Source organism: Felis catus, chromosome B3 (assembly GCF_018350175.1).
Source record: "Felis catus isolate Fca126 chromosome B3, F.catus_Fca126_mat1.0, whole genome shotgun sequence".
NCBI lineage: Eukaryota > Metazoa > Chordata > Mammalia > Carnivora > Felidae > Felis > Felis catus.
Genome location: NC_058373.1, coordinates 45,596,621 through 45,610,908, shown reverse-complemented (window position 1 = coordinate 45,610,908; position 14,288 = coordinate 45,596,621). Strand labels below are relative to the sequence as shown.

At 36.5% G+C, this 14,288-nt stretch overlaps 1 protein-coding gene and 1 non-coding gene across 12 annotated transcripts in view; both read left to right on the top strand.

Moving 5' to 3' along the window:
- Positions 1-14,288, top strand: part of RNF111 (ring finger protein 111) — a 132,004-nt gene that overhangs the window by 112,097 nt on the left and 5,619 nt on the right. For 9 of the 11 annotated variants that reach the window (XM_019832348.3, XM_003987100.6, XM_045059248.1 and 6 more), the window contains 5 exons: positions 3,583-3,841; positions 7,733-8,081; positions 9,724-9,876; positions 10,898-11,024; positions 14,016-14,108. In XM_019832348.3, the coding sequence (XP_019687907.1) occupies positions 3,583-3,841; positions 7,733-8,081; positions 9,724-9,876; positions 10,898-11,024; positions 14,016-14,108 (981 nt within the window). The remainder of the gene's footprint in view (positions 1-3,582; positions 3,842-7,732; positions 8,082-9,723; positions 9,877-10,897; positions 11,025-14,015; positions 14,109-14,288) is intronic. The other 2 variants (XM_019832345.2, XM_019832344.2) reach the window with 1 other exon arrangement.
- LOC111561011 lies at positions 5,401-5,534 on the top strand. The gene has a single exon (XR_002743387.1). It is a non-coding gene; the product is annotated as a U4 spliceosomal RNA (small nuclear RNA).

The window sequence follows — 14,288 nt, the reverse complement described above, 5'->3', positions numbered from 1 at the left end:
AATTAGTATTGGTGATCATATGGAGTAAATGAAGGTCATGTATTATATGCTGTTGTAACTTGCTGTGTCATCTCTGTGTATAATTGTGGTATAAATCCGAGTGGGTACATACTTAAAAAAACACAACATAATCTCAAGGTAAAGCTGTAACTGACATATACTAGAAAATAGTCAAAAAGAAAATTCAGAGCCACTCTTTGTCTGTATTCCCTGACCTTTCCTAAAGTACTTCCTTCATCTTTTTAAATTTTGGTGGTTATCTTTCCTGGATCGGACAGATTAAAAATAACTAAGAGAGAGCGACATTCACTTAAAAAACAAAAGATGAACTGCTGTTTTTCAAGAGTAAATTAGAAAGGGTTTAGTAGGAAATATGATTAAAGAAATTTTAGACAATGTTTTGGTTCTGGTAAAAGTTCTAAGTATTAACATCTACTGATCATCTAAATCTGTTCTGCCTCTTGGGAATGAGGAAGCATCAAGAAAAACTTTGTAGTGGACTGAATGAAAGGTTTTGCTTAAAAGCAAAATTTTCTTTCACTAGAAATTTGAGCTTAAAGGGGGGAGTTTATAAGTATTGTAGAAAAATGATGAAGTAAATCTACAGACTGCTCCCATATTCATTCAAGGGCTACCAAAATATGGGCCTTTTGTTTACAGACTCTTTTGTTGAACTACTAAAATAATACAACTAGTTTGAGAGATTGTGTATGTAACATTTTCTTTTAACCCAAGTGAGTTATTTATAGGTAGAATCTCTTTCACAGTTTTGTTCATTGTAATATAAATGTAACCTACTCACTTATATCTAATAGAGGTATTTGGACTACACACAGAACTTGGGGAAAATTAAGGATCAGGCATTCAGTGGTGATAATGGGTATGAAGGAGAACAGAGAGTCAAGTTTTGACGGTAAAAACAATTTGGAACTCATATAGACATTTAGAGGCCTCTGAAATCAGCCACATGCTCATGAGATAACATCAGGTATCTCCAGTTGAGACTTGTGTGGGCACAACAGGAGGTGGAGGAGTGGGGGAAGCAAACTGATCTGAGGATTTCTGATTGTGTAGATGTGTTACGATTAGTGCCAGATTGTGGGTAGGCAGAAAAAGTTGAGGAGGATTAGGCCTGATAACAGAGAAGGTTCCGCAGTCACTTGACTCTCTAGCCTTTACTGCTCCTTTGGATGTAGCGTTCTCTTTTGAGAGAACAGTTCAGTTAGTGTTTTGCATTCCTTATCACCTTTGTAAAGTAATACTTGCATTTCTGTACCCATCTTGCTTACCCACTCTTTTCCTTCTAGAGTAAGAATTGACTGAACTGTTAGAATTGTGAAGAGGGTTCTCTTTGTAGTTTTTTTCCCTTTTCTCTTTTGATTCTTTACTTTTAACTTTACCCTCATTTCCTTCTAGGAGGATATTCACCCTACTTTACTCACCCTCTGCGAGTGTTCTTAATCACTGACTGGAGAAAAAGATAGGAAATTTGCTCATCTTCATAGTATGTTGATAATCTAGTCCATTTGCCAAATCTTAGCCTAAATAGGAAAATAGGGAAGGGATATAAATTCACAATCTTACAGTATTTTTCTTAAGCCTTATTCCCCAAATCAAGGGACATACATTGTATTTGCCAACTCAAAAGAAAGAGCCCAGATGTTTGCTTGATTGTAGACACATGATACGGAAGAAGAAAGGAGTTCTTTTTCACCTTCCCACTGCTTCTCCTGAGCCATCATTCTCCTTCCCTTTTAACAGTACGAGCTCCTTTTGTTTCTGTTATCCCTAGAGCCACAAGTCCATTGCAAGTACAGAGACCACTGTGATTCCTCTAAGGACTGCTGGGTGACTTCAGCCTCTAATAAATGCAGTTCCCTAGCTTTCTTCATCTCCAGCTCCTCAGCTTCCAGTATTGAACAGTTCTTGCATATATTTTCAAATATAACATCAAATTATTATTTTCTTTAATTACATTTTATTTATTTATTTTATTTATTTTTTATTTTTATTTTTTTTTAATTTTAACGTTTATTTATTTTTGAGACAGAGAGAGACAGAGCATGAACAGGGGAGGGGCAGAGAGAGAGGGAGACACAGAGTCTGAAACAGGCTCCAGGCTCTGAGCGGTCAGCACAGAGCCCGACACGGGGCTCGAACTCACGGACCGTGAGATCATGACCTGAGCCGAAGTTGGATGCTTAACCGACAGAGCCACCCAGGTGCCCCTTTAATTACATTTTAAAACTTACAGCTATACTCAACACTAAGTAAAAACTTGTATTTAAATTACTTAAGAATTGGGGTGCCTGGGTGGCTCAGTCGGTTAAGCGTCCAACTTCAGCTCGGATCACGATCCCGCGGTCCGTGAGTTTGAGCCCCGCATCGGGCTCTTGGCTGATGGCTCAGAGCCTGGAGCCTGCTTCCAATTCTGTGTCTCCCTCTCTCTCTGCCCCTCCCCCGTTCATGCTCTGTCTCTGTCTCAAAATAAATAAACGTTAAAAATCAATTATTTAAGAATACAAAGGGACAATTTGGTTTTTGTAATCTGCCCTAGAGTAGATTGTGATCAAATGAAGTGTTTTACTTAGGACTTTTCAAAATGCTTTGGAGGAGAAACTTAATTACTGGTGAATAGACATGGAATCTAGAGTCTGGTTTATTTTTCAGCTTAGTATAGGGACTTGTCTTAAATCGTATTTTTTTTTTTTTAATTTTTTTTTTTTAATTTTTTTTTCAACGTTTATTTATTTTTGGGACAGAGAGAGACAGAGCATGAACGGGGGAGAGGCAGAGAGAGAGGGAAACACAGACTCGGAAACAGGCTCCAGGCTCTGAGCCATCAGCCCAGAGCCCGACGCGGGGCTCGAATTCCCGACCGCGAGATCGTGACTTGGCTGAAGTCGGACGCTTAACCGACTGCGCCACCCAGGCGCCCCTTAAATCGTATTTTTAATTTTTTAGTAAATGAAAAGGTTATGAGGCATAGCTGGCTCATAGTTCATCTTGAATAATCTTCCACCCTTTATTGTCTTGGATAATGTTTGCGTTATTAGAGTTTTAGCTGAGTGCTTGCTATACACAGTTCAGAAACAGGACAGACAAGCTGTTACCTAGAATCCTTAATCTTCATTGGTGTGGTTTTACATTTTCCAAAGGAGTCCTAAATTAATAATCAAAATTTGAGGGTAAAGAAGAATATGGATGTATTATTTTAAAGTTTATTTCTCTCTAAGATCTAGAGGATGGAAGAGAAATAGACCTTAAAATAATATATTAATTAATTTTTGTTTATCTTGTAGCGTGATCCTATGCTTGAGTTTTAAAAACTGATATAACCACTACAGTTTTTACAATCCAGGATATACATAGTATTTGTTGTTGTTGTTGTTGTTGTTGTTGTTGTTGTTGTTGTTGTTTTGGTGCTGAATAGGTCTTCATACTAAAAATTTCACCATTTTGAAATTTTTAATTCAGAGATTCTATTTTTCTGGATTGCATTTGGAATACTTCTGTAATATAACATGAAACAGTGTTTGGACCAAACTTCAGAAAAATAAAATACAGTTCCTCTTTATACAGCAGGCATTGCCAGTAGACCTGAGCAACAATGGTATCAGAAGTCATGGAAGTGGTGGTTTTCATGGAGCGTCTGCATTTGACCCCTGCTGCCCTGTTTCTTCTTCCCGAGCTGCAATCTTTGGCCATCAGGCTGCTGCTGCTGCCCCGAGTCAGCCATTATCCATAGACGGCTATGGATCAAGCATGGTTGCGCAGCCCCAGCCCCAGCCCCCTCCACAAGCCTCACTGTCATCATGTCGACATTATATGCCACCTCCTTGTAAGTATAAACTTAACAGGCAAAGAACTTAGAGGCATATAAATGAACCATTGTACATTCCTCCATGAAATAACCTTTCATTAATCCTAATTGGTACATTTTTGGTATATCCTTGGCCTGAGACTGGGGTGTATTTTTTTCCATTTCATTCTTTCTTCACCCCGCATTCCCAAAACAATCTTCTAAGTTAAATAGAACAGGTGTTGTTTAAAAACATCAAGGAAATAAAAGTATTATATTTTGTCTCTTACATTTTAATATTTGCATTTTAATACATGAAATTGAAGTACATTGAATGGCACCTTAGATTCCTATGAAAGGAAATTTTAAGAGATTGAGATTTATCCTTTAGGAATAACTGGCAATTTGAAAGTTCAGTAGTTGTTGCTAGGCACAGGAAAGTGAGTTTTGACTAAAAATTCTGAGGGTCACGACCTGAGGCATATGAGAGAACAACTGCACAGAAAGCTTGGCCGAATGCAAAAAGATTTCTGTATTCATTTGATGCAGGCAATTAATAGAGCCAGATGTGGCTTTTCTGAAGAAATTGAAATCTGTTTAGTATCTGAGTGTCATAAGAAATGAGAGAGGGGCGCCTGGGTGGCGCAGTCGGTTAAGCGTCTGACTTCAGCCAGGTCACGATCTCGCGGTCCGTGAGTTCGAGCCCCGCGTCGGGCTCTGGGCTGATGGCTCGGAGCCTGGAGCCTGCTTCCAATTCTGTGTCTCCCTCTCTCTCTGCCCCTCGCCCATTCATGCTCTGTCTCTCTCTGTCCCAAAAATAAATAAACGTTGAAAAAAAAAAAATTAAAAAAAAAAAAAAAGAAATGAGAGATACTCTTAGGCTATGCAACACATATTTACTACTTTGTTATATTACAGGCTAATAATCAAATGGAAACTTAATAGATACTTTGGTTTAAAAAAAAAAAAAACACTGGAAATTCACTGCCAGGAGTAAATTAGGAAGTTGGCAAGAACATTTGCTTTTGTTCTGATTACATGCAAGGGATAATTTTCAGTTACATATCTCATTAGACTTCTTCCATTCCAATAATTTTAAAAATCTGGGTTTTGCACACACAGCTGGAGTCAACCCAGAATTTGTACAGTGAAACCTGGTGATATATCATTTACCTTTTCAATAATACAACTTAAGATGTACAGTATAAGTTAGAAAACAGGTTTTGAAACAGTTTTTGCAAAGTATTGACTAATGAGCAAATTCTATGTATGAGCACTGGTATAATGTACAGGCTGTTTTGTGATACCTATTGATATTTATCTTTAATTGATCGTCTTTTATTAGGAACTCAAAATGTGTGGTTTTCTTCCCCCTCCCAAAAAATAATATATTTAGCATTTTAAAGGGAACCTATTTTGCCCTAATAAAGAAGTGTTTTAGATTTAAATTTGTTTTACTTTTATTATAAAAGTAACTTTCTTTACATCGTAAGAAGTTCAAACTACAGAATGACATAAATGAGAAGTTAATGGCCCTTCTCACATACCACTTATCTTGATACATTGAAGGTGACAACTGTTTGTAGCTTATAAAACCTAGCTTTGCACAGTGGCAGTATCGTAGCCAATGAGGTTTATCCGAGGCACGATTATTGCTAATTGTAGCTTATAAAACCTTTCAGAAGTTTTCTTTGTACACACAAAAGTATATATATGTCTCTCCTTTAAAAAAAAAAAAGTGGGATCATAACATAATATTTGCCTCTGTTTGTTGGGGTTTTTTTTCATTTTTAAAAATATTTTAATAGTCCATCTTAGATTTTTTTCCATATTAGCACATAAAAATCTAGGTTGCTATTCTCAATACCCTCATAATATCCCATTGTATATTAAATCAGTTCTCTGTTGATGATCACATTGTAGTTTTTTAGTCGGTAGGGTAATTTCTAGGAGTGTGATTGCTGCTGGGTCAAAGTGACATGTTGAACTTTCAGGAAACAATATCAAGAACTTTTTTTTTTAACTGTCAAGAACACATAAAATAGAGAAGGAAGGGAAATGGTCTGTGGGAATGCAGAATGTCACCTTTCTACAGTGGTTAGCAATCTGTTTTGTTTGGAATATATAGTGAATTATAGTAATGGCTGAACTTTCACCAGACACACACAAAAGATGGTAACTTGTGGGGTAATGGATGTGTTAATGAACCTGATTGTGGTAATCATTTCACAAAGTATATGTATGTCAAATCATCATTGTACACTTTAAATATATATAATTGTATTTGTTAATCATATCTCAATAAAGCTGAAAAATGAAATGATTGCTGAAGAGTTAAATAAATTGATTAATTCTGAAACAAAACTTTAAAATTTTGTAATATTTGTCAATATTATTTCTTGCCTAATGATTATAGAAATTGAAAACTTTGAATTGAAACTGGAAAAAATGCTCTGAATTTGAGGAAAGATAGCTAACAATGGTAAAACATAGCGACTTCTTTTTTTATGACCAGGTACTGAGTTTGGAGGCTTGGAGTAAAGCCTAGATTTGAAAACATGATATTTAGAAAATCACTTAAAAATTCCTTTAAATACATGCTAGTAAGGTGTCCTTTGAAAATGTGGTTGAGTTCATGCTTACCTATTCATTCATGCTGAACAAAGGGTGAATCAAAAGGATTAAAATTCAAGGTAATTCTTCTGTCATGAAACTAGAGAATGGCTATACTTCCATACCAGACTCCAAGAAAATCTTCCAAATACAGTGAAATTGAGGCTGAAATCCAAGGAAGAAACAAACATATTTTTAGACCTCAAAAAGATGCATGTCTCCTCCAGCAAGAGAGATGTGTATTCCTCAGAGGGACTTTTCAGCAGCCACTTTGAAACATAACAAAGAAATGGGGGAAACCATCTTTATTAAGGCTAATTTCCATTTCAGGTTCTTTGAAAATATGCCCCTTCATCTTCTTACTATAGCTCAGGAAAAGTGGCCTGGGGCAGGGAGAGAGAAGAGCAGCAATAAAAGAGTATCTTTGCAGTCTTGTCCAGAAGAACTCTCAAGTTCCTTTTCTCTTTGTAGTGCTCTATAACTAGTAATCATAAAGGAAAGCAAGATTTACATATTTGTGAAAGTGTCAATTCTACATTTGACAAAAGCAAAAAACTTGCATATATGGTAAAACAAAATTAACAGAAGACAATTTGGAAAAATGTTTATACCTTATTATGACAAACTTTCCATGTATACAAAGAATACTTGTAAATCATTGAGAAAAAGGTGAATGATAGCCTAAGAATATGAATAGATATTCTGGGAAGAAATATAAGTGGTTAATAAATACAAGATTTTTCTGATTGTCATTTAAAAAAATTAGTAGTATAGGGTTTCAGGTACTCTCGTATGCTGTTCACTGAAATATTAATTATAGTAACCTTTTGGGAAGGGTATTTTGTTGACTGATATCTGAGTTTTAAAAGATTTTCTCAGACTAAGAACTATTTATAGGAATTTATGCTACAAAAACCGTGAGTAGTGTGTGTGTGTGTGTGCGCGCGCACGCGCGTGTGCACATGCACTCGTGCATATATGTATGAAAGAGTACAAGAGGCGTCATACACACAGATGTTTAGTGTTGGGTTTCCCATTTTTATCAATGGCGATTTCTTTAATAAATGTTGGTGTATCCCTATAATAGAATGCTGTGAAGCTGTGATATATTGACATGAGAATCTATATATATTGACATGAGAAGATACCTAAGATTATTCAAAGAAGAAAGCAGGTTGTAAAGCAGAATTGAGCAGACTCAAGCATTGATACAGTATCCATAAAAATTAAATGTGTACTAATATGTTTTTAAACTACAAAAGGAATATGTAACAGCAATATATGCTCAACTGCATGGTGCCTACATTTTTTTTACAGATGCCTCCTTGACAAGACCACTTCATCATCAAGCCTCTGCCTGTCCCCACTCTCATGGAAACCCTCCTCCTCAGACTCAGCCTCCACCTCAAGTGGATTATGTTATTCCTCATCCTGTACATGCTTTCCATTCTCAGATATCTTCTCATGCAACATCTCACCCTGTGGCACCCCCACCCCCGACTCATTTAGCCAGTACAGCTGCACCAATCCCTCAGCATCTTCCTCCCACACACCAGCCAATCTCACACCACATCCCAGCCGCGGCACCTGCAGCACAGAGACTGCATCCTCATGAAGTGATGCAGAGGATGGAAGTTCAAAGGAGGAGGATGATGCAGCATCCAACGTATGTTTTCTGTTTTCTAAAAGACGATCACGCTGTGTTCCTCTTCCTTCTATTGCTGTTAGTTTTTAAAACTAAAATCTTTAGAAGTGATGTAACTATGCTGAATCCTCAGCTCACTAGGAAATTATTCTTTACTAACTAGAATCTTCCTTGTTCTTGTCCTGAGTTGTAGGTAGCGTGACAAAACAAGTCAATATCAGGCTATTTAAAGAAATCAAACCATTTTCAGGGTATGACCCAGGGTCATTTATTTTTGTAAACCAGTCTCTTGTCGGTTTCTTCAATATCACATAGTAAAGATTCATGTTAAAATCGATGATCCTGAGGAACAACATATAAAGTTGTCAAGACTTAGTTTGATTTATTCCAGAGGGAAGAAGAGTACTAGTAGAATTTTCAACAACTGACATTGAAAAAATAGTATTCTTTACCTGTTTATTTATAAATTTAAATATTAAAGTATTGTACTCTCCAAACATCATGAAAAGACTATATATAAATGAACTTTTTGTTTTCTTTTAAAAAGTGAGGATATGATTTTCTAATTCATGGTAGCAAACTGTATTGCTCTAATTCTGCTTGCCTGTTTTTGTAAATAGAGTTTTATAAGTCAACAGCTATGCTTGTTCATTTATGTATTGTCCGTGTGTTCTTTCACACCACAAAGACTAAATTGAGTAGTTGAAATAGAGGCCATACAGCCTAAACAGCCAGCAATATTTACCATTTGGCCCTTTTCAGAATATGTTTGCAAAAATCCTTTCCTTTTTTGTTTGTTTGCAGAATTCTTGATGTAATTAATCTACCACATGTATAAATTCTTTCTTTAGTTATGTAAGGTTATTTCCAGAATCTCTGGCTATTACTGGCATGCTAATATAGTAACTCTTTATATTAAAAATTGGCAATTTAAAATTCATATCTTCCAGTATCTAGAAAAAATTATGTTTTAAATCATTAAGCTTACACATGAAGACCTGTAAATATGTTAGAAAGTGGTAGAAAATAAGAATTACACTATAAAAATGAATACTTGGAATCTTTTGTTTAAAATTTTATGACTATTTACATTTATAAATGTGGCTGACTTTAGACGAAGAGAATATAATAATCTGGGATACAGAATAAAGATGTGAATGGAGTTAATCTCCGTTTCCCAGATGTGTTAACATGTATTTGCATGTGTTTGAGAACACTGCACAAGGTTAAAAGTTTTTTCTCTTAAAGTAAGTTTTAGTCATTAAAATGGATAAATGTCATTACAGTATAAAAGCAACACAAAATAAAAGTTTCCATTTTCCTCCCTTATTTTGTGCCTGAGGCATTTGCTAGGGTGTTTAATTTTTAAAATTCTGTTTCTACTCATTTCCTGTTACTCTGTGTAAAATATCTGCTGTAGGGAAAGCATACAAGATAATGTTAAAATTTTTCCTTGGAGCATATTTGAATTGGAGACATTGTAATAAATGAGCATTGAGATTTGTGGGGTTAGGGTGTCTTGATTTATTAATCAATAGGTTATTTTATATTTTTATAATATATTATTATAGAAGTAAATTTATGACTCATTTATAGATGTTTATAATAATACTAGATTTTTTTTTCTACATTAAGAAATAACCAATTATTCAATTATTTCCAGTGGTCTTTTTGTGTTCTGTGTTTCCAGGCGGGCACATGAACGGCCCCCACCCCATCCACATAGGATGCACCCAAACTATGGTCATGGGCATCATATTCATGTGCCTCAGACTATGTCCTCACATCCTCGACAGGCTCCAGAGAGATCTGCCTGGTCAGTATTATGTTTATTTCAAAGTTACGCTCAGGAGCCTCTGGTAAAACTATCAGAACAGATGCTTTGTAGTGGAATGTCATACAGAATGGTGATGTGGAGAGGCTGAATTCCAGCTTAGCTGTGAGACACTGTCTCTGGGCAAGTTATAGAAACTTGGAGTGGAAAGAGGAACTTGAGTTCTGGGTCAGAGAACCATGTCAAATGAGAGTAGAGCTTTTTTGTTAATTGTTTTTCAGAAGTATCTGCCATTAAAGTTAACTCCCTAAATGGATCTTACTCTCACAACTTCCTTATCCACCCCCCTCACCACCACCTCTGTACTCAGATCTGCTTTACCACCACCAACCCCTGCTTATTGACAAGGAAAATGGAGCCTGCATCCTCCTAGGAGTGTGGTCTTTTTTAGAGAAATGGAAGCAGATTTGCATTAATTTTTCTTTCTGAATCCATTGTCTGTAGGCAGTCATTGAGATCTTGGTCCACAATGACATTTGAGGCAAAACATAAAATGAGAATCAATAAATGAAAATTTGGCATTTACCAATTTTACTCTTTCTAGAATTTTGTTTGACCTTGCTTTAAAAGGTATAGAAATGTTGGTTCTTCTAATTTTCCTGTTGACAGTAACCCAGAGACACTGTCCAACAAACACAAGTCCTGGGAGCATCTGTAACATTCATATAAACCAGAAAACTAAACCCTATATTTTGTATGTTCCTCAAGTAGAATCAGACTTTTAGATTGGAAGGAACCTTAAGGGTAATTCGTTGAATATTTCCTTCCTTTGTAGGATGTGAAACTGAGTACAAATGCTTTGCTTGTCATAGTCACAGAACTGAATTTTTGAGTTTTAATTGCTGAATAGTTAAGTTTTGGGGGTAAATTATCTTTTTCTCAGCTGTGTCAGTTAAGAAACTTTAGATAACTCTAAAAAATGCAAACATGCTCCCCCGTTTCTGTTGATAATAAAGACACTCTAAGGATGGCTAAACGTTAAAGTGTTCTCCTCCTTCGTCAGGGAGCTGGGGATTGAAGCTGGAGTGACTGCGGCCACTTACACGCCTGGAGCGCTGCACCCTCACTTGGCCCATTACCATGCGCCACCTCGACTTCACCACTTACAACTAGGAGCTCTTCCTTTAATGGTAAAGGAGGAAAATATCAGAATTGTCACCTATTCTTCTAAAAGTATTCTTTTCTAAGAAAAGTTAAATATTTTGTTGGAAATTTTAAAAAATATTCTGAATTGATATCGGTGTTTTAATAGAATTTGAGAATTATTAGACTGAAATTGTGCCATAAAAAACTAGATATATTGAAATCTGTATTTGTATTTGCATTGTGAAATGTACTCTTCTTAATATAAAAAATGACCAAGATTTTTCTTTTATACCAAGATGACAGTCTTTCCACTGTCACTAGGACATATGCTTTATTTTGTCATAACTGCTAGTGGTTCTGTTATGATGCATTCATTCTTTATTTTCTGATCTGCAGAAGGACTTTCCTAATTCTCTGATTTGAACAGACTCAGATCTTGTCAGTACCAATTTGAGTTCTACAGAACAAGTTCAGCAAAGATAGATTGAATTTGCTATTCATGATACCTACTGGTTATAAAAGTGGTATAGAGTAGGGAGCTGTTTTGTTTTGTGAGGGTAAAGACACTGCAGGAATGGTTTCCAGGATGCTCTGTCATACCTACGACTTAGACTTTGGAGTTGGGAGTAGTACTTTACAGTGGGTATAGCATATAAGGAGCTGTCAAACAGCATAAGCACAAGGAACTCTGAGTAAGTTGGTATTTAAAGATCTTAGGCATGGGGGTCACTCAACAATAACAGCTAAAGCTAAAGCTAAAGCTAAAGCTGCCCCCCCTAGAAACTGGGACTCCGGAACAAAGGAGACTAAGGGAGGGGTATAGGGTAAGAGCAGGTTTAAGTAATTTGAGGGGCAGGAGTTCCTTTCTGATTTTTTACTTTCCTTGGAGATGTGTAGGAGGTTGGGTTATCTGCTGAGAGGTGGGTAGTATTGATTTTGGTCATAAGGAAAGTTGCAGATATTTAAATAATCTATTTGACGGTTAAAAGTTATTGCTTATTATAAATTCTTTACCATGTATGAATTGTCTTTTAAAGCTATAAACTTGCTAAAAGCATGTTGTGATTCAGTGGAAGCTCACTAAAAAATAATATTGGAGATTTTATAAAGATGAAAGAATTGGGGCCCCTTAGTGGCTCAGTCATTTGAACGTCCAGCTGTTGATTTTGGCTCAGGTCATAATCTCGCGGTTGGTGAGATTGAGCCCCATGTCGGACTCTGAACTGACAGCACGGAACCTGCTAGGGATTTTCTCTCTCTCTGTGTCTCTCTCTCTGCCGCTCCTCCCCCTCGTCGTACTCTGTATCTTTCTCTCTCAAAATAAATGAGTAAACTTAAAAAAAAAATAAAGATGGAAGAACAGTGCTCTGTCCTAGAATCTCCCTTTCCTAATACAGTCTACTCTTTTTTTTTTTTTTTTTAACTTTTTAAATGTTTATTTTTGAGAGAGCAAGAGTCAGAGTGCGAGCTGGGGAGGGGCAGAGAGAGAGGGAGACACAGAGTCTGAAACCGGCTCCAGGCTCTGAGCTGTCAGCACAGAGCCCGACATGGGGCTCGAACTCCCAAAGTGCGAGATCATGACCTGAGCCAAAGTCGGACGATTACCCAATTGAGCCACCCAGGCGCCCCAGTCTACTCTTGTTAAGCACGGTAGTTACATTCTGTAAAGTTGTGCAGACACTGAGGAAGTAACTATAGAGCCATTTTTCTTGTGGTAAATGCAAGTTTAGGTTACTGCAAGCATCTGGTCACAGTGTTGATCTGCTAACAACAGCCAGTCAGTATATAATCTTGTTTTGATGTCCATTTTGGACATCAAAGTATCAGGTGTCCTGATACCATTATTATTATTATATTATATATTATTGAGTTGTTAACATTGAGCTCATGGGCCAGCAAAACTCATGCCTGAATGAAGCTTATCTACGCTCGTTTTGTCCGTAAGGCATATTGAAGCCTTCTTGCACTAGTCCGCATTTAAGCATTATGCTTGTGGCCATTTTGAACAGCAAAGTCACCAGTAAAAAGCACAAAAATGTGGAAAGCACGGCACTAAATAGACCGCAAAAAAGACCCATGTTTATAGTATAAGAGCTGAAAGAAGAAGGCAGAGCCTTGTTCTACCCTAGGTGGAAACGGGACAACTCGAGTTTTTTGCTGCTGTGCATGTCCACAAATGATTGAGAGAGCACGGGTATTAATTTTGGAGTTACAAATAAATTTTATCAAGTAGGCAAATTCACAAGGGATCCATGAATAATGAGGATTGAGTACACCTAACAGAAGAATCAGAAAACACTATTAAAACTTTCATTAACAGGGGCACCTGGGTGGACTCAGTTGGTTGAGGTCTGGCTTTGGCTCAGGTTATGGTCTCATGGTTTGTAAGTTCAAGTCCCACATTGGGCTTGCTGCTGTCAGCATAGAGCCCACTTTGGATCCTTTGTCCCCCTCTCTCCCTTTGCCTTTCTCTGTACTCTCTCTCTCTCTCTTCCAAAAATAAAATAAAACATTAAAAAAAATAACTTTCACTAACAGAACGAAACAAAAAAAGGAGTAGGGTACCTATTGCCGTTAGGAAGTTAGAGTAAGGGAAATAAGTTTCATTGGAAAATTTTGTGCATTTTGATTTCTTACTATGATTTAATAAAGTTCTCTGAAAGTGACAAAATTTTACGAAGGTTTTAGTCTTTATACTTTTAGGCTACTAAGAGCAGCAGTCTTAACTTTGGGTATTTTCTATTTAGGAGTCTTTGTGCAAGATAAAACAATTTATTAAAACAATTTGTTATCTCATGGAACAGCTATTCTTGTTTTGTTTTTTTGTTTTTTTTTAATTGTATTTTAAGTGTTACCTTACGAGATTATATTTGAAGAGGAACTTAATCCTTTTACAGAGCGCAAACTTGCAGTTATATATACTTACTGAAGTTCAACTTTGTGACTAGCCGAATGGAGAGAATTGTGTCTCAGTTAGTGTGTTAAAACTTGAGCCTACTCTTACTTGATTTAGCCTATCTCTTCTATTAAAATAGGTTCCTGACATGGCAGGCTACCCTCATATTCGTTACATTTCATCAGGATTGGATGGAACATCATTCAGAGGTCCTTTCAGGGGCAATTTTGAGGTGTGTCATAAAATTAATGAGATAATTTGCAACGGTATCTTTAGTACTCTCTTTAATGTAGAGAGAGAATATATGATGTATGTATTCTTACTATTCACAGTTGAATAGGATTGCCATGGTGGCTGGGGATCTGAATTGTTGATACTACTTCTGGGGGTTATCACAGAAAGATTTATAAGC